The sequence below is a fragment of the Carcharodon carcharias genome, chromosome 12, assembly GCF_017639515.1.
Source record: "Carcharodon carcharias isolate sCarCar2 chromosome 12, sCarCar2.pri, whole genome shotgun sequence".
NCBI lineage: Eukaryota > Metazoa > Chordata > Chondrichthyes > Lamniformes > Lamnidae > Carcharodon > Carcharodon carcharias.
The window spans coordinates 30,036,706-30,063,552 of record NC_054478.1 but is presented as its reverse complement, the minus strand read 5'-3'; the positions used below and the strand labels follow the sequence as shown (position 1 = coordinate 30,063,552).

The 26,847-nt window shown below is 38.8% G+C and overlaps 1 protein-coding gene across 6 annotated transcripts in view; it reads right to left on the bottom strand.

Annotated features, from left to right (window-relative positions):
* ptpn4a (protein tyrosine phosphatase non-receptor type 4a) overlaps positions 1–26,847 on the bottom strand; it is a 404,635-nt gene that overhangs the window by 309,000 nt on the left and 68,788 nt on the right. For 4 of the 6 annotated variants that reach the window (XR_005944523.1, XM_041200092.1, XM_041200091.1 and 1 more), the window contains exon 2: positions 15,679–15,749. The exons of 1 other annotated variant lie outside the window; for it this stretch is intronic. Coding sequence is in view for 4 of the 5 variants with exons in the window: in XM_041200092.1 (XP_041056026.1) it covers positions 15,679–15,715 (37 nt within the window). In the remaining variant the exon portion in view is untranslated. Of the gene's footprint in view, positions 1–15,678; positions 15,750–17,957; positions 17,963–26,847 lie in introns of those variants that run through there. One more of the 6 variants, XM_041200093.1, reaches the window with a different exon arrangement.

The window sequence follows — 26,847 nt, the reverse complement described above, 5'->3', positions numbered from 1 at the left end:
GCCCAAAGCAGAAGGGCAGTGTTCTCAAAGTGACACATGACAGAGAAAACTGAGGCAGAAGTTAATGATGATCAGTCTGAAGGAATTGTACTAGTCACAAGAAGCTTTAGTTTTAATCCAGTGACGTGTATTAGTCACGGGTGTTAGGTCGCCACCAATCCTCCTGGTAGCTCAGAGCAACGCTTTGGGAGGGGGAAGCGGAAGTGGGAGGTTCAGCAAGGAAGGTCGGCAAGGGGGGAGTGGGTGTCAGGATGTGTAGCGGGCAGGAGGTTCAGTGAGCGGGATCGGAAAGGACAGGTGCTGAGATGGAGGGTCAGGCAACAGGATGAGTGGCCTGAAGGTCGGCAAGCAGGAGGGTCAGGAGCAAGATGTGTGGAGAGCCGGAGGATTGATGACAACGGGGGGAGGGAGGCAACAAGCCAGAGGATCGGCAAGCAGATCAGCAGCAAGCAGGAGGTATGTGGAAAGAGTCTGCATGTCTTTTAGAAGTTAAAATAAATTAAAAATATACTTCATTTAGCAATATAGGAATTTTATTTCAGCTTGCAGGGTATAATGTTTTCATGTTTTTCTTTCCTGATGAGAGTGATCTTACAGATTTGGAGTAATCGAGCCAGGTCATCACATCTAAAGGAGAAACGGGGCAATTGTGAAGCTTGACTGGTGAACTGAATTGGTTATCCACTCATAAGTCTGAATGCTAGTTTTAATGTATTGGAATCAAGTACAACGATGAAGCAAGCTAAAGTCAAGGATGTTTGAAGGGCAAATAAAACATTGTTTTTAAAATGGAGAAATGTGTAGTTAAGTTTCTGTCCTTGGGTGACCCAAAGAACATGAAATTAGTTATTTTTTTAGTGATGTTTCTCATGGCAATCTTTCTTATAGGTATTCAAGCGCAGCTGGTTTCATAATATTTTTGGTGGGTGAGATGGGAAATGTTGCCCTCTAGCTTGGGAAGCTAAGAAATAAAAAGGGTTGTTAAAAATACTTCAGCTGCAAAAAACACTGGCTTTTGTGGGAGCAGTGGATGTGGGATTTTATTTGCCAAATATTTTTGGGATACAAGGGGTGTACTTAAAACAATTTGTCATCCAACATTACACACATTATATTCATTGTGGAATAATGTACACTCTACAAGAGTGAAACTAAAGATTAAGGATGGACCTTGCTAACATGAAACAAATATTAGGAAAAAAGGAAATCTCTAAGATCAAATGGGTTGATTCAATTATCTGATTGCTTCATGGAAAGGAGTGCTTGCAGCAATAAATTATTGGGGGCCCTAGAAGAGGGGCATCTTGTAATGTATTGCTTTATAGAGCATATGGAAAATCTTTTTTCATAGGTTTGTTCTGAAATATTTTATGTGAAGATTATTTAAGTCTTAATTTATTTTTTAAAAAGTGAATCTTAATTGTATAAGATTGTGTATAGGTAATGGGCACTCAACTTGACCCTAAAGAGACTGCTTCCCCTCAACACCACCCCAATGAAGACAGCTATCATTTGCTCAATATAAAGTAGAAACATTTTGAGCCCTCATTCAGTAGGCAAGAGGAACTCTTTCCAAGTGACATAGTGCATTGTCACCATCCAGGCAATATCTTGAAGCAACTGGTGACCCAAGCCTCAGATTTTCTTTTTTTTGTTACATGATAGATACCTGCCTCAAATATGGTGGAAAGACCTATGCAGGATGGAAGGCAATGAGTCAATCACGTTGATGTTTAATGATCCAACTCCAGTACTGTATTGCAAGTTTAATCAACAACTTATTCCAGCTCAACAGCAACAACATCTAACATGGTCCTGATGCAAAAGATGCATCCATTGTGGAAACAAATTCTCTCTTCTAGGTTCCTGATCTAGGTTTTAGGTTCTAGGTTATTTTCCTCAATAACTTCTCATTTTGATATCACAAATCCATGTCACACCTTGTTCTAAAGTTGGTGTTGCATGAGGAATAGGAGCAGCAGACCATATACCAGAGCCTGCTTCACCATTCAACTCCACTCCACTTTCCCACCTCCCCATAATCCTCAATTCCCCGAGACACCAAATATCAATCTCAGCCTTGAATACACTCAACAATAGAGCATCCCTCTGGGCCAGAGAAGTACAAATATTAACAACTTTCTGATTTAAGAAATTTCTCATTTGCATCCTAAACAGCCAACCCATTATCCTGTGAAAACAGTGTCCAAGTGTCTACTCTGTCAAGCCCCTTTGACCTCAGTGAAATGTGCAAGAATTTAGTTCTCATTCTTCTTGACTCCAGAGTACAGGCCTACCCATAGGAGGGTTTTATGGAATTGCTAATGACTGAACACTTTTTTTAAAAAAAAATTAAAACTCAAAAACATAGGCACAAATTTTAAAATGCTTTTTTGCATTGCTAAAAAGCCGATTAACAGTCAGAATCCTCAATTTTGCAAGTAGATTGTCTTTTTAATGTATAATATAGATAGGATTCAAACCTTAGCTCACCAAATGATAACTGCACTGCATGCATGAGTGAAACTTTAGTGTCAATGTTTACATTAAAGTTCAGGAGAAAAAGTAGCATTCATGCAGTTGCACTTGGATTTGTTACACATCAATTTGAAATCCAATTCATACCCAATTCACTTGGATAACACCCAGCAACAAAAATGAGATTTAAAAGATGCTAGATGCCAACTTGCTTAAGAAGTAAATTCCAACTGCAGCCAGTGATCTGAAAAAAGCTTGCCCCTTTTGTGTCAAATTCCCCACTAAAACAAGCTGGATGAAACGTGCAAGTTTTGCAGCCAAGATCTGCAGCAATCTCAAGACATGCGAGTCTTTCCTACAGGTACCTAAAACAGTAAACAAAAAGAAATTCCATACTGGTTGCACTGAAGTACAGTCAAGTTTATGACAAATGTTATTTCACATACTATTGCATGAACTAACCTTGAATACACTCAGGCATCTGTTCTTTAATTTTAGGTGGGAAAGGATGCATGCTTTCAAAACAAATAATTGAATTTGGGCAGTTACACAATCACAATTTAAATTAATTTTTTCCAACCATTATTAAAAAATAAACTTTAAGCATTAATGTATTTTAACTCATCGAACAGATGAGTTATTTGGTTCATACAACAACAAAAAGTAGCTCCATGGATTTCCAACTGGCCATGTAAATCCTTGAGCAATGGTCACATCACCACGCAAAACTTTTTAGTTAATCCTTGTTTATATAAAGAATAATGCTACAATAGGTGGCACTGAACAGTTAAAATTTTTGCAGAAGATGTGGGCTTGCAAAATTTACAGCTAAGTTGTTAAACAGTCACTTAGTAGTACAGACTTGAATATTGCTAGAAAGAGAATCATGTTGCCGAAGCTTCATCTTGCACTCAACAAGACAAACAAGAATGCCAAATTTCATATGATCACAACAATTTCTGTACAGGAAAAAAAGGGTGCGAGTCAACTCTGGCTGAGGCGTTGCTATGGAGAAGCAAAGGGTACTATAGGCTCCCCTAACTCCTGGGTTATTCAAAAAAAGGTGCAAGGCCTGAAAATATTCCTTTTGTTTGCAGAGAATCGATCCCTGCATATGAATGTATGTCACTTCTAGCAAGCGTAAATGAGCCATGTTACAAGCTCAACTAATTAAACTGTTAGTGTAGCTATTAAGCACACTCTGGATTGTTCAGCAAGTGCAGCCCAATTGCAGAATCACATCGGACAGTAAATGTTTTGTCCTAGGTTTTGCAAACATGGCCTGGTTGAGTAAGGTCTGTACACTGCCTATCACAAAAAACCAATTGATTTGATCTGCCAATCACTGGGACGTACGGCCAACATACCTGGCATCACACCGGGATTGAAATTCATACATGATGTCACTAAATTGTGTGGTAGGCAGAATGTCTTTTTGGACCGGCAGCAGCGCGCTGTTTGAACTGATTTGTTCAACACATTTTTGAACAATAACAGAGCTCAAATATAAATCATTTCCACCTTTGCTCACTTGCGTTCTCTGAACCATTAAGGAAATGGTTATCTGTATTGAAATTAAGTACTTCCTTATTGCAAGATTACACACAAGCTCCTTCTTTCAACCACAATTATGAAACTGCCTCCACGTGCTCATGATTTTTTTTTAAATCACATATTGTAGCACATGATTGAACTGCTGCTTTTAGGTCAGTACCTACATTACTACCAATTTTAAAACACTACCAGCTTTTTAAAAAAAATATTCTATGCAGCAATTCATTGGACTTTGATTCAGAGCAGAAACTAGGTGAAAGAATGCTTCATCTGTTTATTACTCAAACACCATGTACATAACCACTACAGTCTATAAAGAGCTTGTTGAAACATGTCATTTCCTTTACCAGGCACAGTCTTAGCATTGAAGATGTAAGTAGCAACAAGAACAGAAAAAAAAACAATGAAAGTTAAAGTTTAGAAACAGGGCTGTTTCACCAGTAGTTCTTCTGCTGAGGGAACTGTAAATAAGGAGCTCAAATAACAAACAAGGTGCAAACAGAGCATCTATACCTAATCTGGACTTCTTTATAAGATCTGAGCTTGGGTTTAGCTTCAATAAAATAAAAACATGATTTTTATATGAAACTTTCAATAGTCCAATATGTTTGGAATTTAAAGAGCCTTAGCCAGATTGTTGATTATTTAGGTTTACTTTTAAGGGTGGGAAGAAGTACATCAATAAAAGAATATATTCAGAATATGTGTTAAATATTAAAGGAAAAGCACCTTTGTTAACACAACTGTATAATCAAAATTTAATCAAGTGAGGTTGAGTTAGTACCTCAGATTTTTAAGAAGCTAAATTCATGCAAAATTCACATATCGCTGTCAGAATTCTTTAAGACTGTTCTTGGAGCTTAACTAAGAGAGTCTTTATTTGTAATTTCCAAACAGAAAGTGGTTCCAAATGCAAACAATATTAAAAAAAATGGGGTTATAGATTGATTTGTCATTTCTAATCTGGCCAATTTGGAGTTATCTTGAAATGAAGATGGTCTCAAGATTAACATGAGCTTTAGATTTTAAAGAGTTGTGTAAATTGGCAGCAAAACTCTGTCAGAATGGAAATGTCACTGCATCCACATATAAACATATCTGGATGCCTACAACAGCCTTGCAGCTTGTTGAATTGTGGGAGAGATTTAATCTCAAAATATTTAAACTCTTTGATTGATTAGTTCTATGTAGTTTTATAAATATTTGCACACAGCAATTGTTAGATGATAAAATTCTGAAGTTTACCTAGTTTGCCTTCAACCATCCTTATATTCACATGGTACAAATCAGTTGCAACTAATCACAGCAATCAATTTGTATCACAAAATACTTGTATTCTTTTGCTTCCGCATAATTATACTTATGAAAATTTAATTCAAAACGTATGTTTGAAAAATAACTTTTAGTTTGTGATTAAAATATTAAATATACCTGAAATGGAAATCTCCAAGAAACCGAAACAACCCTGAAGTGTAATTCAAACAGACCTGGCATAATTACAGTTCAAAGTATTTGTTTAATCAGGTCAGACTTAGAAGGGAGAGGACTTGAGCCATTGACCATTCTCTTCAGTTAACTGTTTGCTCAGGAAGCAGGTGTAAACTGCAGTTCACTAGATCCGGAGAGCCAATAAGAAAGGAGTGTTAGTCAGACCTGCACTTTAAGCAGAGAAAATGCTAACTTAATTGTTCACTGCGCAAATTATAGCTAAGTCAAAGCTCAGCTTGGATTTGATGAGGGAAAAAGCAGCTGGAAGATTTGCCATTTTGTAGCTAGAGGAAGAAATCTACAGTGGTCCTCACAGAGCCTTGTGGCAGAAAGCAATCAGCAAAGTAAGCTTGGAAAGCTGTGAGAAAGCAGGTAGATATCTGCCAGTAATTAGAACAAGGAGCTGAGGCATCCACACAGATGAAGTACTAACTAAAAGTTGGAAGACCACTTAGCCAAAAGAAGGATTCCCATAAAATCTTACCTCAGAATAGTTGAAACACTGAAGTGAATTAAACTGAATTTCAGTGGGCTCTGGCATACCTTGTGGGTTGATCCTTACATAAGTGAATGAAGCTTCAAGATTCTTGTATTGTACAAGGGAAATATTGGGGGAAAGTATAGAGTTAGAACTGAGTTCATAGCAGGGACATTTACAGATAATGTCCCAGACACCACCATCACCATCCCTGGGTATGTCCTGTCCCACTGGCAGGACAGACACAGCAGAGGTGGCGACACAGTGACACAGTCGGGAGGGAGTTGGCCTGGGAGTCTTCAACATTGACTCTGGACCGCATGAAGTCTCATGGCGTTAGGTCAAACATGGGCAAGGAAACCTCTCTCAGCTGATGAATCAGTATTCCTCCATGTTGAACACTGCTTGGAGGAAGCACTGAGGATGGTAGTACCACGACTGACCGAGCTAGTCAAGTCCTAAAGGACTTGGCCGCTAGACTGGGTCGGCGGCAGGTGTTGAGGGAACCAACAAGAGAGAGAAACATACTTGACCTTATCCTCACCAACCTACCTGCTGCAGATGCATCTGTCCATGACAGTATTGGTAGGAGCAGTATTGGTAGGAGTGACCACTGCACAGCCCTTGTGGAGACGAAATCCCATCTTCACGTTGAGGATACCCGCCATGTTGTGTGGCACTACCATCGTGCTAAAAGGGATAGATTTCGAACAGATCTAGCAACTCAACACTGGGCATCCATGAGGTGCTGTGGGCCATCAGCAGCAGAATTGTACTCTAACACAATCTCCCCCACTCTACCATTACCATCAAGCTAGGGGATCAACCCTGGTTCAATGAAGAGTGCAGGAGGGAATGCCAGGAGCAGCACCAGGCATGAGGTGGCAACCTGGTGAAGCTATAACACAGGGCTACTTGCATGCCAAACAGCATAAGCAGCAAGTGATAGACAGGGCTAAGCGATCCTACAATTAACGGATCAAATCCAAGCTCTGCAGTCCTGCCACATCCAGTCATGAATGGCGGTGGACAATTAAGCAACTCACTGGAGGAGGAGGAGGAGGCTTCACATCCCTATCCTCAATGATGGAGGAGCCCAGCACAGCAGTGCAAAAGATAAAGTTGAAGCGTTTGCTATAATCTTCAGCTAGAAGTGCCAAGTGGATGATCCACCTTGGCCTCCTCTGCTAGTCTTTAGCCAATTCAATTCACTCCATATAATATCAAGAAACATCTAAAGGCACTAGATACTGCAAAAGCTATGGGCCCTGACAATATTCCGGCAATAGTACTGAAGACTTGTGTCCAGAACTTGCTGCGCCCCTAGCCAAGCTGTTCCAGTCAGCTATGACAATGGCATCTACCTGGCTATGTGGAGAATTGTCCAGGCATGTCCTGTATACAAAAAGCAGGTCAAATCCCACCCGGCCAATTACTGCCTCATCAGTAAAGTAACGGAAGGGGTCATCAACCGTGCTACCAAGCGGTATTTGCTTAGCAATAACCTGCTCAGTTTGGGTTCCGCCAGGGCCTCAGCTCCTGACCTCATTACAGCCTTGGTTCAAACATGGACAAAAGAGCTGAACTCCCGAGGTGAGGTGAGAGTGACTGTCCTCGAAATCAAGGCAGCATTTGACAGAGTGTGGCAGCAAAACTGGAGTCAATGGGAATTGGGTGGGGGGGGGGGGGGGCGGGGGGAGGGCTCTGCTGGTTGGAGTCATACCTAGCAGAAAGGAAGATGGTTGTGGTTGTTGGAGGTCAGTCATCTCCAGGACATCACTGCAGGAGTTCCTCAGGGTAGTGTCCTTGTCCCAACCATCTTCAGCTGCTTCATCAATGACCTTCCTTCCATCATAAGGTCAGAAGTGGGGATGTTCGCTGATGATTGCACAATGTTCAGCACCATTCATGACTCCTCAGATAATGAAGCAGTCCACGTCCAAATGCAGCAAGACCTGGACAATATCCAGGCTTGGGCTGACAAGTGGCAACATTCGCACCACAGAAGTGTCAGGCACCGAACATCTCCAACAAGGGCGAACCCAACCATTGCCCTATGACGTTCAATGGCATTACCATCAGTGAATCCCCCGCTATCAACATTCTTGGGTTTACCATTGACCAGAAACTGAACTGGACTAGCCTTTTACATACTGTGGCTACAAGAGCAGGTCAGAGACTAGGAACATTGAGGTGAGTAACCACTTCCTGACTCCCCAAAGCCTGTCCACCGTCTACAAGGCACAAGTCAGGAGTCTGTTGGAATACTCCCTACTTGCCAGGATGAGCGCAGCTCCCACAACACTCCAGAAGCTTGACAGCATCCAGGACAAAGCAGCCCGCTTGATTGGCAGCACATTCACACCCTCCACCACCGACACACAGTAGCAGCAATGTGTACCATCTACAAGATGCACTGCAGAAGTTCACCATGGCTCCTTCGACTGCACCTTCCAAACCCACGACCACTACCATCTAGAAGGACAAGGGCAGCAGATAGATGGGAACATCATCACCTGTAAGTTCCCCTCCAAGTCACTCACCATCCTGACTTGGAAATATGTCGCCATTCCTTCACTGTTGCTGGGTCAAAATCCTGGAACTCCCTTTCTAACAGCACTGAGAGTGTACCCACACCACGTGGTCTGCAGCGGTTCAACAAGGCAGTTCATCACCGCCTTCTCAAGGGCAACTAGGGATGGGCAATAAATGGTGGCCCAGCCAGTGAAGCCACATCCCATGAATGATTAAAAAAAAAGTAGTTCTAAACTATAGTATTAATTTAATAGTGCTAGTCTTTCTCACTTTATAATATACAGTAAAGCTTATTTTTGTTTAAAAACATGAAATCTTGTGGCATGATTCTTTTGGTTCTTCACTGGGTATTCGGATTTCTCTTTAAACATTAACGGTCCCCAACAAGATTATAACATTGTCAACAAATTTATTGTTTAAGCTGAATGATGGAAACTGAAATGATATTTCTTGCTTTTCTGAGTGGGCTGGATGCATTGTGCTATCTTCAGTGCAAAATAGAGGGTAATTGTTAGTTTTCTAGCACGTTACACGCATTAATAGCATGGTCTCACAGGTCCAATTTCCACTTCTAGAAGTTGAAGGGGATTCAAACATCCTCTGTTATGATGATATCGTGGATAATTTATCACCTCAGCCTAAGCAAGGCTGTAGTTAAGTGAAAGACATTTCCATGCCTGATTGTTCCAAGAAACTAAAGATCCTTAAAGCAGCTGGCTATTTCAGGCACACGTTCTCCACATAACTAATGGCAAAGTGTGCAGTTTGAGCTTAATTTTCCCCCCACAATTTTTCAAACCAATAGAATTGCACGATGTAATCTTCTTGGAGACTACAAAACATTGTAGCTTAGAAAAAGAGGCAAGTGAGTTTGGGGAGTTAAACTCACAAGTGGACTCAAGTTTTGAAACCTCTGCTGTAACAAATCTCACTCCAAACAGACTACAACATACAAGAAACAGAAAAGTCATTTGCACCAGATCAGTGTCTTTCTGGTAATTAATACTAATGTTTTCCCTTAGCCAAGGTAGCATCAAACTGCTGCCTAGCAGGTACACTGTGGGGCATGATGGAGGCTGAAGTGGAGCCAGGTACCTGAGCTTTACAGAAAACTTTCAGCTCTCTGATCAAAACAGCTGTTGATCTCTCAGGTTAAAGTGAAGTCAGTCACTCAATTTACAACTTAGAACAGAACAAGTCTACCAAATAATCATGCCAAATCCAGACATACATGCAAAACTAAAACCTCAGTTTGAGTCACTACATTAGAATTCACTGGCAGGATAACTTGGAGTAACTATTTTCCACATATGGCATCTTTAAACCAGCACTTAAGTAGAACCCCTGGGAAGAAAATATTTCCACCAAATTACAGTGATACCTGAAGCCTACCACTTTTAAACTCAATCCAGATAACGATCAAAATTTAAAATGTGCCACAATTACACTCCGGAATCCAACAGGGTGGTGACAGCAAACTAAACCCTAACAGCACGCAAACTTGAAGAAAATAGTAGTTTGTGATTAGATACAGCCAAAAGAAAAATAAAACTTATCCATTTACAAACTTGCTGAGTTCTCTATAAAACTGGAAGAAACCAGATGAATTATTAATTCTGATTTTAGATGCACATAATGTAAATCCTCAGGATTAACCTAAGTATAAGATGCTCTTTATACAATTGACAGTGGCTATGAAACAAATGATCCTTACCATTTAACTCACATCCAGGGATGCTCCACAGCCAGCTTCAAGTAAATTTTTTTGTGAAAACACTGCCATTATACAATCCAAGCCAATTCAAAGCATCTGTTAAGGCAGAAACTAAAAACAGGTCTCAATTGGGCTATTTACTGGACATCTTGATCCAGTTTCCATTCGCACCCATAAATGCAGATTCACAACTTTTATTTCTCCCCAGTTCAAGTTTGACTGTAAGGTCACTGTTTAAATTACTTTGGAAATGTGCCCCCTTCTACAGAAAGTGAAAATAATCTTCTGTTCTTAAATTGTGATCAAATTACAATTAAGTTCTATAAAGGTCCTACAAAATTACAACAAATATCATTGACCTGAGTAACAAAATCCTTCCACTGCTGAAATTATGGAGCAATCCTTCAATTTATATCGCCCAGGACTCCCAACACACTTGTATGTGCTGTTTGTCAAAGTGCACAATCCAGAGAACACAAAAATCTTATCCCAGTGACAGTGGATGAATCAGCAAGCTTCTGATAAATTTCAAGGCAACTTACTGAGCAACTGATTAAGAAACATTTAAAAGTTGAGACTGTTACCAGAAGGGAACGTTTTAGAAGAAACAATAAAAGTGTAGCTGACAGGATAGACACTCACATTTAAAAGCACACACAAATTATCCTGAAGGAGCATCTGTGGTAGTGCATTAAAGGCCTCCAGATCCTCCACACCCTTTCTAATAAGCATTTGCCCTGTGGAGTGCGTTTTTAAACACCAGCTGTCATGCAGGAAAATCCTGGTAAACACTATGATTTGGCCAGGTTTTTTTTTTGCTCAAATCAGGAATTTCTCTATTATATTTAAAATTAGTTATTCATCACATTTATATCTCTTTCTATTTAACCTGCAATTAATGAAAAACCAAAATCTATTTTTTTTGGTAACCTCCCTTCCCCTATCCACTCCTCTTTCCATGCCATGTGTACAAAAAGCATGCTTGCCACCTGCTCCTAGGCCTCTGGTTTTACTACCCTTCAAACCACCAAGAGCAATCAGTTGACATTTTCATTTTCTCTCCATGCAGAAAAGATCCTTTCGTGGATCTGTCACGGACAAAAGATCCAACTAACAATCATTTGATCAGAATTTATATGACCTGCAAAAAGTTAAATCTGTAATTATCTAACTAATTACCAAAACCAATTTTTTTTTTTATCTCAAATGTAGATGCAACTTAATTACAATTAAAACGAAACAGCAAGTAGATACAAAAATGTAGATTCGAAGGATTGCTGTGTCTCGTTGAAAATGAAAAACCGACTTATGTAAAATGTGTACACTACAATGAACAAAAAAAAACTTTGCTTAAATTAAGATCTCTGTATTTATGAGGAACGCATAGACTGGGCACATGGGTCTGAATTTTGCATTCAATATACTTGATATCAAAAATATAAATGTTTTAAATAAAATATACTTTTGCATTGTGACCAGTGCACAGGAAATCTTGGATAGCTAATTCTGAGAACTCTCTCAGGTGTTTTCTCATAACAAGTGTGATTATGTCATCCGCTGCAACATGATTCAAGGAGCGTGCACATTAGTGTGGAAGTTGACTGTCCACAATCACAGAGGACAAAAAAGAAAAACGTAGAAATCAGAGCATACATTCAAAACAATTCAACACACAGATCAATAACAGAAAATAGCTTACAAAATGCATTTTTTTAAAAATGCAAGTGTCTCATAGCGTTTCATGGCTATCTTCAGCTGCTTCATGAATGACCTATCCTTCAGAAGGTCAGAAGTGACACAACTAATTATTGCACAATATTCAGCTCCAGTCACAATTCCTCAGACAATGCAGCAGTCCGTGCCTATAAGCAGCAAGATCCGGACAACAACCAGATTGGACTCATATGTGGCCCCATACAAGGTAATGGTCATCTCCAACCAGAGTGTGCCAAACCGACTATCATTGGCATTGCCATTACCCAGTTCTCCACCATCAACATCCTGTGTTACATTCCCCATGGGGGAAATTGTAAACCAAAATTTCCAAAAATGACCTCCAAAGGAGGAATTATCACTTTTTGTAACTTCTATTTTAACATGAATCCAAATCAACATTAATTAAACACAAATTATCTTCAAATAAAATGGTAAACTCACTTAAAAAATGGTTGTTACATCAAAAGATACATCTTACACAACCACAAGAATTTCCCTTCAGCACATATGGCATTACATAGCTACACAGTTCCATAAAATGCAGTTCTTTATTCATGCAGGGTAATTCAGGAACCCTATCCGACAACAGCTTTCACCTTCAAGTTACTAGGACCACCTACATTAATGTTGTGGTCATTAGAAAAAGTTGGAGGCTTAATATTCTACAGTGCGCGATTCACTTTCTTACTCCCAAAGCTTCTACACCATCTACAAAACCAAAATGGGATGAAATATTCCCCACTCTCCTAGGTGAATGCAACTGCAACATTCAAGAAGCTCATTATCATTCAGGACAATGAGTCCATTGAATTGGTACCTCATCCACCAAACTAAACATCCATCCCCTCCACCAATGGCATACTGTGGCTGTATTGTGTTCTGTCTACAGAATACACTGCAGCAACTCACCAAGGATTCTTCAGCAGCGCCACTCCATTCTGTGACTTCCACCATCCTGAGGGTGGAGGACAGCAGGTGAATGGGAATGCCATCTCACACCATTTCAATATGGATGTATATCACCATTGCTTTATCACTGTTGAGTCAAAATTCTATTAACATTGTGGAAACACCTTTACCACATAAACTACAGCGGGTTAAGGCAGCAGCTCACTACTTTCTCAGGGCAGGTAGGCGTATTCAATAAAGGACATCTTTGCCATGAAGCCCACATCCCAAGAACATTATTTTTTTAATTTGGAAGGTGTTAGTGGATACCAAGCAAGAGTTATAGGAATGATACAAGGCAAAGAGATGGATTTTGAAGAGCCTTTGAAAATGCAAAGACGTGGCATTGAAGATGAGCGTTAAACATCCACAATGGACCATCACGACTGAATGGTGTAACATGTGCATGTGGTTACATGCACAGCCAACCCCTTCACAAAGTTTTGGGAAATACCATATTCCCCAGTACAATTACAAAAATTAATCAGCATATATTTCCCTCCCTGTGCTAAAGCTTACAGCCAACTTTACAAAATGACCTACGGCATATCTGAATTCTAGCTTTTAAAAAATGTGAGATGTTACAGTTTATTCTCTTTGTCAAAAGATATACCGAATTTTCTGATTTATAGCTATCAGATAGAAAAAAAATGCATGTAAGATGATAAAGCACCATAGTATAAATGTCAAATTTAGAAGAAAGAGAATGAATTACGATCCAAAAAACAGTGCCTCGAGTAACTAGAAGGCCAACTGAACAACAACAATTTGGCAGCACAGACCATATTTGCGTAAACCGACTTATGAACAATTTGATCACAATTGGAACCAGCCTATGTTAAATTTCCTTTTGGCAATGTCTGCAGCTCATTCTTTTCATGCTGACCAGCACCTGACCAACCACTAGTATTAAGTTCATATTTCACGATATGATCAATGAAGCTGTAGATACTTAGTCATGATAGTAAGGAATGTTAGCACATCCCTTTAACTTAGTGTTGGTAACAGTGGAATTAGGTAAAGTGGAAGAGAGATGTAGAGCAACTTCTCTCTACATTTCCCAACAATTCACCACTACCTAAAATACCACTGTACCAATAACACTTGCCATTCTCTGGGCACTCAGTCAGACTATCAATTGGATTCAAAGGAACAGGAGTAAGCTATTTGGGCACTCCACCCTCATCCACCATATAAGGTCATGGCTGATCTGTACCTCAACTCCATTTACCTTTGATTCATATTCCTCTATATCCATACCCAACAAGAATCTATTGATGTCAGTATTGAAAATTTCAATTGATGTAGCACCCACAGCCTTTTGGCAAGAGTTCCAGATTTCCATTACCCTTTCTGGAAGTCAATTGAGACAACATACATAAAATTCCACCATTCCTGTTCAGGAGTTCAAAAATTTAATCTAGATTAATCAAAAATGTCCTGTCTTTCACGAATCCATGCTGACCTTCTGAACAGCTCATATTTGTCAAGTGTTCAGCACTGTGTCTCCAATAATAGGTATCAGTAACTTCCCAAAAACTTATGTTAAACACATAGGTCTGTAGTCTTCTGGTTTCTCCCTTCTTAAATAAGGGACTGATAATCAAATTTCCAAACTCACTGCACAATTTGTAAATTATGACCAACACATTTGCAATTTCCTCAGTCATCTTTTAATATCCAAGTGTGAAAAATAGACTCTGGAGATTTTTCTATACCAAGATCATTTATTCTCAGCATACCATTTTTCTTATATATACTAACCAACCTGCTTTTCTTTGTCCTCGTTGAATCTCATTCTGTTGAAATGAAAGTTCACATCTCCTTCAGCAAACCTTAACATTGAGAATCTATTTACCTCATTGGATTCCCCTTCTCCAACAAAGTTCCCGCTTCTAAAACCCAGCCTTGATAGTCTCTAATCATTTTTTCCCCATTTACTTAGCATTCTCTTTTTACATTTCCACCTTTGATGGCACTGTGGACCTTGGCTCTTTGCTCTTTTACTATTTTTTTCTGAATTAAGAACAAATATTTCCCAGAAATGGAATTGGCTAAGTTCAATACATAGAACCCTTATGAGCCTGCAGAGGGCAAACACATTTGAAGAGAAATCAGAGAGGCAAAAGGACCAAATTACATACATGAACATCTTGAAAAGTAAAAATAAATTTACAAACATTCCTGATTTGCAACAGAACGTGCAATTGTTGCTAAATTGGCACACAACTGGCATTTAATTCCAAGCCATTTAAGCACTCATGCACACCCATAAGACCTCAAACATTTCTTGATTTGCATTCCTTCCCATCATAAATAACAAGCTGAAAACATCGTAATCTCAGATTCTCCACTGGTACAGAGGAAATGTGAAGTCCCATTAATGTTCACAAATTTTGAATGCAGACATTTAAAAACTTGAATTTCTGTTTAACGGTAAATTATATTATCTTTCTCAATTTTGGGCTCTGCCCCATAAATTAAATAGCAATATAAACATTCGTGCTAAAGTACTTGTGGAGAACACTGAAAATAAAAATATGTAGACATTCGATTAATTATTACACAACAATTGTCCCTTTTCAAAGAACATCTAACACACTGCAAAATGTCAGTTTACTAGTAATACAGCTCCTGAATCAACCCCAATGGAAAAGCTGAAAATGTTACATTTTAACTGTTTAAAAAAGAACTTGCACACTCTTGAATGGCATTCCACCCTCATGAGACCCTTTTCTTATGCAAGCGGGCATCAAAAGGCACATACCTAGTGTAGGGGAGCACCTCTCATTTTTCTGTCCCATGGTTAAAGTACCGTACTGGAATGAGTGCAGAAACCTTTCGGGGTAGAACAAAATCATAATTGGAACAAACATGCCAGAGGTGTCATCCCTAGCATTTTAGAGATTTAAGATAAATATTACAGCTACTTCACTGTTCAAATCATATCAACTGATATAATTCAAAAGGAGACATGTTATCTTATTTTTACCATTCAATAGCCTTGTCTGCTCATAGAGGGAAGTTTAGGGATGTTATTTTATGCTAAATATATTAATTAAACGTAAATCAGAAATCTGCTTGAAATTTCACTGGAAAATTAAATAACTGACATTACTATTCGCCTCTGGTAAATTAATGGGCAGAAGTCACAAAATCAATCAGCTTCTCATTTAAATAAAAATATTTATCCCACAGGTACAGTAAGAAAAATTATGAACAGTGTTTAGGTTATAAAGTAGTCATGCACCATCCCCAATGCCCATGTTATAGCAGTAACATTGCATGCAAATAATAATTGTAACTATAACGGTAAATTGTTTCTCTAGCCAAGTGATCAAGAGGACGCAATATGGAGACTGTGCAAGGCAACATTTTGCCATAGCAGTTTTCTACAATCAAATCATTTACTATTTGACTGGGGTTGGCGAGTGGCATGTTCCAACTGATGCAATGACATACTTAGCCTCTTTGACATCCAGCGTCAACAAAAAGCACTTTTCCACAGAAAAGTGGAAGGTTTATTCGTCGTAAAATGTCTTCTACATCTCCAGAACAATATATCTCAATACTACTATATAAAGCCCCAGGCAAGAATTTCATCAATCTGGCATTTTCAACAGCAGCTACCTTTGTGTTGCATCCAGCGCAATTGATATTTTAGTTCCAATTTGTGTTGTGGTCTCACAGCCATCAGGAAATGGAATAAAGCTTTTCAAATGTATTTTATTTAGGAGCCTTACAGATGTCAGATTTCCATCTCATTTGTCTTGGCTGGATTCACAACTGATGCAATGACATACTCAGCCTCTTTGACATCCAGCGTCAACAAAAAGCACTTTTCCACAGAAAAGTGGAAGGTTGATTCGTCGTAAAATGTCTTCTACATCTCCAGAACAATATATCTCAAGACTACTATATAAAGCCCCAGGCAAGAATTTCATCAATCTGGCATTTTCAACAGCAGCCACCTTTGTGTTGCATCCAGCGCAATTGATATTTTAGTTCCAATTTGTGTTGTGGTCTCAAAGCCATCAGGAAATGGAATAAAGCTTTTCAAATGTATTTTATTTAGGAGCCTTACAGATGTCAGATTTCCATCTCATTTGTCTTGGCTGGATTCAAACCCACATTCCAAGAACGAAGAGCATTCTAACCCACAGACGGACACAAACTTTTAAAAGATTATTATAGTCTGCAGTTACAAAAAAGCACCCATAAATCAAATGAGAAAATATTTCAAAAGCAGCACAAAACTCTGAGCAGGCAAGTTCAAAGAAATCATCCAACTTAAATTTGTAGTTTTGCAAGAGTTGGATTTATCTAGACCCTGAAATATAGATTAAAATGGCTGCTTTAATAAATTTAAGAATTCTGTCACTTTAAGCATTAGTTTAAAAATAAGTTTTCATGAACATTTTTCCTCTGCCCCCCTATTGAAAAATTGCATATTTTAACATCAAATAGAAAGATAAACACAACATAGTTGTCTGTCTCCACTTAGACACAACTTAACAGTAGCTACTACTTTTTGTTTATGGTCACATTCTCTCTGGTTTCCATTTCCTGCTTTTTCTTCCCAAAACTCATATCCCTCTAAATTAGTAGGGGCAGTATAGATTCTCCAATAAGCAATGGAACATTTAATTTAGATACTATTTGCAATTAGTTTAACACAAGTGGTTGCTTTGGGAAATTATAATGAATTGAATCCTGGGATTACTATTCAAATGTATTGAGAAGCATAAATTTTCTGTATTTGCATGGTAGATAGGAACTAAATTCACTACAAAGTCAAGCCATTTCAAGTCTAGGTACCCTTTAACAATGTAACAACTGTCAACTATTTCCAGTCAACTTCTTTGACACTGAAAATTAATTATTACAAATATAGAGTCTCATTCCTTCAAGTTTTAAAAGTTGGAGATTTAACAGAACTAAAGTTTATTAAAATGTTTTAACTTTGTCTTTCTTCTCGCTTAATCCAACATTTCAATCTCTACTACTTTTTCAGTACCTTATTTGACATATCATTCAATCACTTACTTAGAATCCCTTCAGTCCTTGGACTGTCCTTTAATTTGATAACAGTTGGTTGCTCTGTTCACTCTACTCAAAGGTACCCCATTTCCATCTCACACTTCCAGAAACTTGGACTGCAAAATATCAGAGATTACATAGGAAAGGGAAGGTCTAACAGCAGGTGCCATACATTGACTGACTACAATAAATTCTGGGCCGGCTGTTGGCGTATTGACTGCTTAAATCTTTGCTTAGACAACAAAAACAAAGCTGAAGTCAGACATTAAAAAAAATGTTTTCAATTTCCTCTAATTTTTCTGGTACATTTCAAAAGAGTGATTTTCCCTCTAAGATCTATGATATGCATGTGTAATCTTGAGGCATTTTAATGCTGGTAGAGCACATAGCAATTTCCATTACAAAAAGTTAGAAATTTTATTTATAAAAAGGGTCCTATTACTTGCCATCAGTTCTGTTTAACTGCAAATGCACAGATGTTGATTTGATACAGCAAGAACAGGGATGAATGGGGATAGGCAAGGGAGTCATAGAACTGCTCTCCTGGGTCCTTTTTTTTAAAAAAGTGCACAATGAGCACACTCGTGAGACAATTTACTTTTATTAGGACGGAGAATACACTGCACACAAATGGGCTGTTACACCTGAAAGGGAGTGCTAAAGGCATCAACAATACTGTAGATTCAAGCACAGTGTTTCTAATTCCAGAACTTCCAAACTACTTATCCACATTCTAAGGTCTACATCCACCTGAGTAGAGGTGGTCATCACAACCCTCAGACACAATTCTAAAACACCAATCCTGGTCACCTCCCACGGTTAAGTGATCCTTGCCCAGGACCACTGAAGCTCTATAGGTAAAGTTAGATGCACAGACTGCTCACCAATAAAGGCTCCCATTCTCTATTCCCACCCCACAACAGAAATAGCAAATACAAAGTATATAACTGATCATGTCAATCCACAGGTTATTCTTGCTCCAAAAAAAAACACAATGCCCAATTTTTTAAAAAGCATAATATAGTACAAAATAACCATTAAATTATTTGAGATTTGTGCTTAGCGAACTTAGTCACACTAGTGATTGCAAATTGTTTGACCACTACAAAAAAACTTTATTTTGCACTTTACAACTACCTAGCATATCTTTGATGTAGCACAACTGAGGGACGCACTTGGCATCATAAAGTACAAGAATGACAGCCCATGAATGACATTTGAATTTCTGACGATTAAGCTTTCAGTCCAGTCCTGCATGAAGAATTTTAAATTCTGGAAGATGTTTATGATTAATTAGACTGGGAAATCCTGCAGACATTCTGATATATCATAAAAGGTTGAAGTTATTTTGAAGAAATCATAAATTAAGTGTCTTAAACAAATCCATAATAAAGCAGGGTGGAATGTCATGAAGCCTCTATTTCTCAGCTACATGATGCTCCTTGGCAAAATCATCCAAAAACATTAGGTTCCTCATGTACTCTGAGGACACCACGTTTCTTGACCCCAATCAATGTCACCCTTTTAGTTGCCTCTGTCACATAACCCACTCCACCTTGCCCATCAAACCCAACTTCCCAAAATGTTCCTCCTGTTCTGGTTCCAAAAAGCACACTTTTCTCCAGTGAGTCTCCCATGTTCAGTCATACGCTTCCCAAACCCAAATTATGAGAAACACTTGATGCTCCTGACCTCATTCCCATTAAACTACTGATCATTCAATTTTGCTTCCTGGATTTCCTGTTATCTGGCATAATAATAAATGGTTGCCTCTCCTCAGGTACTGTTCCCTTCCCTTTCAAACCCCCTCCACTCTCAAAAAACATCCTCGATTCCTGTGTCCTTGCAAACTGCAGCCTCATCTCCAACCTCGCTTTCCTCCCCAAAGTTCTTCAATGAGTTGTCAATTCCCAAATCTATGCCCATCTTTTCCTTAACTCCATGTCTAAATCTCACCAAATAATTTTCCGATCCTGCCATGTTCTAAAATGCTGAACATCCACCCTCAAATGACCTGCAATTTCCTCCAGTTAGGTATTGAAAAAAACAAAGACATTCTCTTAGGTCCCAGCCACAAACATCAAGCTCTTACCACTGATTTTGTCTTGCTCCCCAGGCCTTGCCTTACATTAAAACTAGCTGTTCATTACTTCAGCATCCTATCTGACCCCGCATCCTCTTTGTCACAAAGACTGCTTACTTTCATTTCCATAATATTTCCCTTCTCTGGCTGCCTCCACCCATCTGTTGCTGAAACAGACATCCATGCTTTATTCACCTCAAGACTCAAATTTCTCTTGGTCAGATTCCCAATCTTAACACTCCAAAACTCTGCTGTTTGTAACATAATGTACACCAAGGTTCACTCATCCATCACCACAGTCTTCTCTGACATACACAGGAGGAACTGTGGGACCTGAAGTCAATTTCAATTCTCAACCGCACGTTCAAGTCTCTTCTTAATCTCAGCCATCTCTATCACTAACATTCTCCAGCTTTACAGCCCTCCGAGAACTCTGCACTTTTCCCAATTCCAGCTTCTCATGCATCACCAATTCCCTTTGCCCAACCAATGGGACTTCAGCCTTCTAAACTCCAAGCTCTGGAATTCCTTTGTGGAATTCCTCTCTGCCTCTACTTGTCTCATCTCTTTTAAGGCCTTCCTTAAAATCTACCTCTGACTGAGCTTTTAGTCACCCCACCTGCTAGCACATACTTTGGCTTGTTGCCACTATGCGTCAGTTTACACTTCTGTGAGTGCCTCAACAAATTTTGCTACATTAAAGGCACTACATAAATGCAAGCTGCTGTTGTGTTGTTATATTATATCAAAGAACTCCCTAACAACTCCAGATCAGGTTTTGGAGAATCACAGAGTTCTACCGAAGAAATGCGTATGCATCCTTAGTCTCTGGATGATCTCACTGAGCTCAGAATCTCTCAAAACAAGTCTTTGTCCGCTGCTGTTATCAGGCCACATGCAATCCTGATTAAATTTACTGGATTGAGAATTCACCTTCCAATCTGCATGGAGCGAGCTGAGACACTAAATTTATTAGGAAAATCAAGGGCAAGGCAAGAAATGGAATTAGAGCCAGAAGCTAAAGGAAGGGCTCATCAAAAAAGTAAAGCCAAATGTTGAGACTGGTAAAAGCAAACTAAATAATGAAACACAATTTTAAAAAGATAACAGGAGTTAAGAAGAAAACCACCCAAGTAAAAACATAAGCCAAAGCAAGTTTCTTAAATTTAGACACCCTTTTTTTGGTCTTCACTTCAACCCTATAATCATGCATAATTATGCTGAAAATAAACAACACAACCCTTCTAGTTTGCACTGGATGGGATATGAATGAAGAATAGCCTTTTAAACATGCAGACAGAACCACAAACTCCCTTTTAAAAAAATATCCACTACAGCAATGCCCAAATTTACAATCAAGAAACTCAGAACATCAAAGCAGAAATGCTGGCAATTTGGCTCATCTTTTCTGCACTTTTTTTCTCCATATCCTTTAAGCCACTGTTCACATTAAATCCTTTAATATTCATTTTTTTCAAGCAACTATTTAATTCCCCTTTGAAAGTACTTCAACAACAACTTGTGGCAGAGTACTCCACATTCTAACTACCCACTGTGTAAAGATTTTTTTCTAATCTCCCCTTTTATTCTTTTATGATGTTAAATTTGGGCACTCTGATTACCGTCTCAATGGAAGCAAACCACTATTTATCCCATCATAATCTTGAAGACATCTAGGTGTCCTACCTCAACATTCTTGGCTACAATGCTCGCTAGGCCACATCAGAAAACAGCCAGCAGGAGTCAATTATTTAGTGAGGGACTGGAGTCACATGTAGGCCAGGTTGGATAAAAATGGCAAGTTCCCTTCCTTAAAGAATACCAGTGAAACAGTTGATTCTTAAAATAATCTAGCAGTTTTCATGGTCACTTTTTCTTTTAATAGCAGCCCATAAATTGCCTTTTCATTGAATTCAATTTTGCAACTCATCATGGATAGAATTGAGCTACGACATTACATGATATTTTTCTATCTCTTGATATCCTAGTGAATCTATGCTACCCCTTTTCCACTGCTTGTATTTCTTTCCTACAACGTTGGGCCTAAACAGTTTTGACAGAAAGAAAATTCATCTGTCTAAATAGTTCCTTTCACATCCTTAGGAAATCTGAAAAGTCTTCACAGACACTTAAGTAGGCAATACTCCAAGTACAACTTAAATAAGACCTTATGCAAGTTTAACACTAAGAATTTATATAGAATCTTAGGGCATCACAAAGCACTTTACAGCCAATGTATTTCTTTTGATGTTTAGTCGCTGTTATAATGCAGGGAAACGTGAAACAATTTGCAGATAGCAAGGTCCCAAAAACATGATAAATAATCAGATTATTTGTTGAAGTAATGTCAGCCAGCGTACCAGTAACACTTCCAGCTCTTCTTCAAATAATACATAGGATCTCCAACATCCATTTAAAACTTAATGCCTATCTGCCCTATTTATGTGAAAAACAGCATAACAAGGGTTATCAAACAAAACATAACACCAAACCACGCAAGGAACTTTAGGTCAAATGACCAAATGTTTGATCAAAGAGCTAGGTTTTAAGGAGGAAAGTGAGGTAAAGAGATGGAGAGGTTTAAGGGGGAGAAACTTCAGCATTTAATACTTTGACAGCTGAAAGCAAGGCCATCAGTGGTGAAGTGATGAAAACTGGGGATGTTCAAGAAGCCAGAATTGAAGTAGTGCAGGGCTCTCAGAGGGTTGTAGGGTCAAAGGCAGTTACAGAGATAGGAAGGGGTGAATCCATGGGGGTGGGGTGTTGGAAACAACAATGAGAATTTTAAAATTAAACATGCTTAATTGGGAGCCAATGTAGGTCAGTGAACACAGGTGAGAAGAACTTGGTTCGAGTTAGGACACAAGCAGCGGAGTTTGAATAACCTCAAGTTTACAAAGGGTAGAAAGTGGGAGTGAAGTTTGGACATAACAAAGGCAGGTGCAGCTTCCTACACTGGCAATGAGAAAGGTGGCATCATGATGGTTTCTCATGGCCCCCTCACATTACACATGTAAAGCATTTTTATCAAATTATACTAGTGTGCTTGTGTGGCTAGTACGTTTTTTTAGAAAAATTTTCATACCTCCTAAAGACAAAGTTAACTCTACATGCAATTGCACAGTAAATGAGCTTCCGATCCAAATATATGGCTGGCAAAGTGTCAGAAATTTCTGTATCCTGTCACTAGATTTACAAAAAGGACTATTTATCACAATTACACAAAATAGAGCGTTCAGAGAGCACAAATGAAATTTCTGAAGTAATCCATTATTCTTTAAGATCCACCATTCCTCACCGATTGATCATACCCGAATGAACAAACTTTGCCATTGCTAAGGCTGCCTCCAAATAGTTTGGTTTCCTCTATCGTTTCCCCTCCATGCTCATCTAAGACTATACAAGAACTGAATATTCTTTCATAGCCGACAACACTGTTTTAGCAGTGTCTTCTTACTGCAACTCCTTTCTACCCAGGTACCAACATATTTTGAAGGTGGCAGCAAAAAGATTCTACACCACTGATTAAAGAATCCTCCCCAGTTCGATCATGCACTTTCACACTTTCCTAGAGGAAGTTCTTGTCTGCTTTAGCTGGGTCAGGGAAGGGGACGTCCTTTACTTCACCTACATCGCCATTCCTTCACTGTCACGGTCAAAATCCTGTAACTCCCTTCCTAACAGCACTATGGGTATTCCCCCAACACATGGACTCAGCGATTCAAGAAGGCAGCTGACCAGCCCCTTCAAGGGCAATTCGGAATGGGCAATAAATGCTGGCCTGGCTGGCAACACCCACACCTCATGAAAGAATAAAAAAGCTAATTGCAACTCCTGCAATTTTGTTAGGGAGACTCACAATCTGGATCATTCTTTCTTCTCCACAAAGGACAGTGTGGTCAGCTCACATCAATTCAATTTAGCGATATAAAATGAAATTACACTTCACGGACAGAGTGAATGACATTTGCAGCTTAAGATTAAATATAAAAAATGTGGCCAGTGGATCTAACATACCACATCTGGATAGCCCCAAACCTGATGCTCAGCAAGCAGTAGAAAGCAATAACAAAAGGACTGTGTGCTAACCTACTGCAAGTAAATACATTGAAACAAGCCAAACTTCTAGTTTTCCTAATTTCCTGCAACTTCCAGCTACCTTGATCTCAGATAAACTCTGAACATTATTGTACAATAGACATCCCTCCTTAAGGAAAAAAATTATTTTGGGTAGCTGCAATGCTGTTTAATGCATTAAAAAGGCATAGCACTCACCTCTTCATTTGTTGTTTTCAATTCCTGAGGCTATGGTTACCACTGCAAAGGTCAATCTAAACAACAACTCCTAAAAATAAAGTTACCTGACAACAAATGTGCTAATTCTGCCCTATATACCACAGCACTGCATTCTGGCTCGCTTTTTTGCAATGCATACATACCCTAATTTAAGAAACAAAGAATATAATTTATAACAAATTAAATACAGATTATTGTGGCTTGAAATGAATATAACTGTGGTGCAAAAATAGTGCAGGCCAATATATTTTTCCTGTTAGAAAGGAAGGAGGTCGCTTCACTTGGCTGAAATGTGAATACTTAACTTGTCTTTTGAAGATCCAGACCACTAAGAGGTATTCTTTGGAAGTCCAAAATGCCAATAATTCACAGCAATATTCAGACTCTCCTTCTCCCACTGATAACAGGAAGGATTAATTAAAAAATGGCTTTTGCAAAAAATACATTTTGAAGTCCACAATATCTGATTGCTTCTGATTTGAAAACTTTCATTTTCTCCACACAATGATAAAATAACAAAAAAGCAGGGTGGGGGCAAATCATTTTGATGCTGTGCAGCACAATTTTAAGCAGAATAAAAGATCAATTGGGATTTGAATGAGATAAAAGTGAACAAAAATTCTTCACCCCAGCCCTCTAGAAATCTTCTCAGTCTCTTCCAACATCTCATTTAATCACTATCTAACATTGAAAACACAAGATTACAAATTTTACCAACCTGTGTAAGTCACTGAATTCCAGCACGTTTTTCACATCTGTAGCAGTCACTACATGGCATGTCTGATTTAGCCATAAGAAGGTTGGTTGGTCTGTTCTCCCACCCTGGTACATCACACTCCTCTTTAGATTCATCACTGGGTGCAAGTCACCATTACAGGTTCCATTACATAAACAGTGATCAGATTGCAAGGTAGTGTAGACAAGTGCGACTTGGTACTGGGTTTGTAACCCCAAGATCAAGAGTTCAAATCTCACAATGGCAAACTATGAAACAATGTAACTTCATCTGAAACAGATGGAAACGGGTTTGTACTCGAAAGAGTTACCACTGTTTACCTCACATATTAATGGCGTCCGATTTGTAAACCCAAAGCTGCTAGCTTTCTACAGGTCAGGTCGATTATATTTATTAGTGTTGCCAACAAAGGAAATGGTGCATCTGGCATCAGCTGTACTTGCGCATTGCAAGAGCACCCAGAGACATATTGTCGAGACTGGAAAGTGTTTGTAATCTGACAGTTGGTTGCAAAAGTGGAAAATGTTCTCTTTAGCAATGACTTCACTCAACTTTGTGACCAAAAAGTAACCTGAAAACAAAATGCATAGGATTTGAACATTTTAACCAAAGGAAAGCATGCCAAGGAAAGGGTTCAGATTGTAGCATTCATATACCTACATGCAATGCCTACATTCCAGATTGAAGTGCTCAGGATATTAACTGGTTAACAGGTTTTTTAAAAAAAAATCAGATTTCCAGATAAAAAACAATATACCATTACACCTTACAGAACTGGTTTGCAAGGATCATTAATATTAGTCTCGCATCAACTACATTAAAAAATCATGATCATCTTTTGTTTGGAGAAGCTGCTGATGCTTATCTCCCTTCACTCAGCAAATAAAACCAAGCAGCCCCCACAAGAATGCCCACACCCAAGAATGCTAATGGCTTTAAATCAGATTTGCAGCAAGATGTTTTCCAGCCTATATCATAAAACCTAACATATAAAGTATACATTTACATTAAGTTTATGACCAGTTAACATGGAGTCCCATTTCTATACCAACAGCATACAAATAGCACAAAGTATAGCATTATATTTGACAACTGTACAATGCAGCTATGCTGTGCAGGTCCAACCCGCTCAGATGTTCTTCTCATTTCACAGAAATAGACATGTCATGACCAGCCATGTGATCATGATACATCCCTCAGCAAGTGAGGCTGGCCAAGGTAAGTCACGAGTGGCTGACAGTCAACCTCACGACTGGAGGTAATTATTCTAATCTTGTGGTCAGCCATGACATTCCACTTAAAACCGCTTCCAAGAAACCAACATGTTTATTAATGGTCTGTTTAGCTGTGGGCCATTCTGCATTACATTTGGAATTCTAACCCTGAGTACTTAAGGAGCAGATGTTCCCGGCCTAAGATTGTCACAGCTCTCCACAATCCACGGTGTATTTCACTCAGATTAGAATGGAGCTAGAGAGCAAGTATCCAAGATCATAATGAAACTTGGCCAAATTTAATGAAAAGTACTTCTGGAACTGACTCTCAGATTTCCTTTAACCTTCAAACCATCATGGCACTTAACATTGTTAACAGGATAACCATCCCTCTTGTATGACATTTTCCCCAACTTAATTCAGTTTCTTGCACTGTTACTCAATTATTTATAGCACCCAGCTTCATCAAGTCAGAGGGGAGAAAACTTGTATACCTAGTGCACAGGTGACCTAGTTTTCAGTTGCCATATCTGGCTTCACCACACCACACTTTGATGTGAGTCAGTC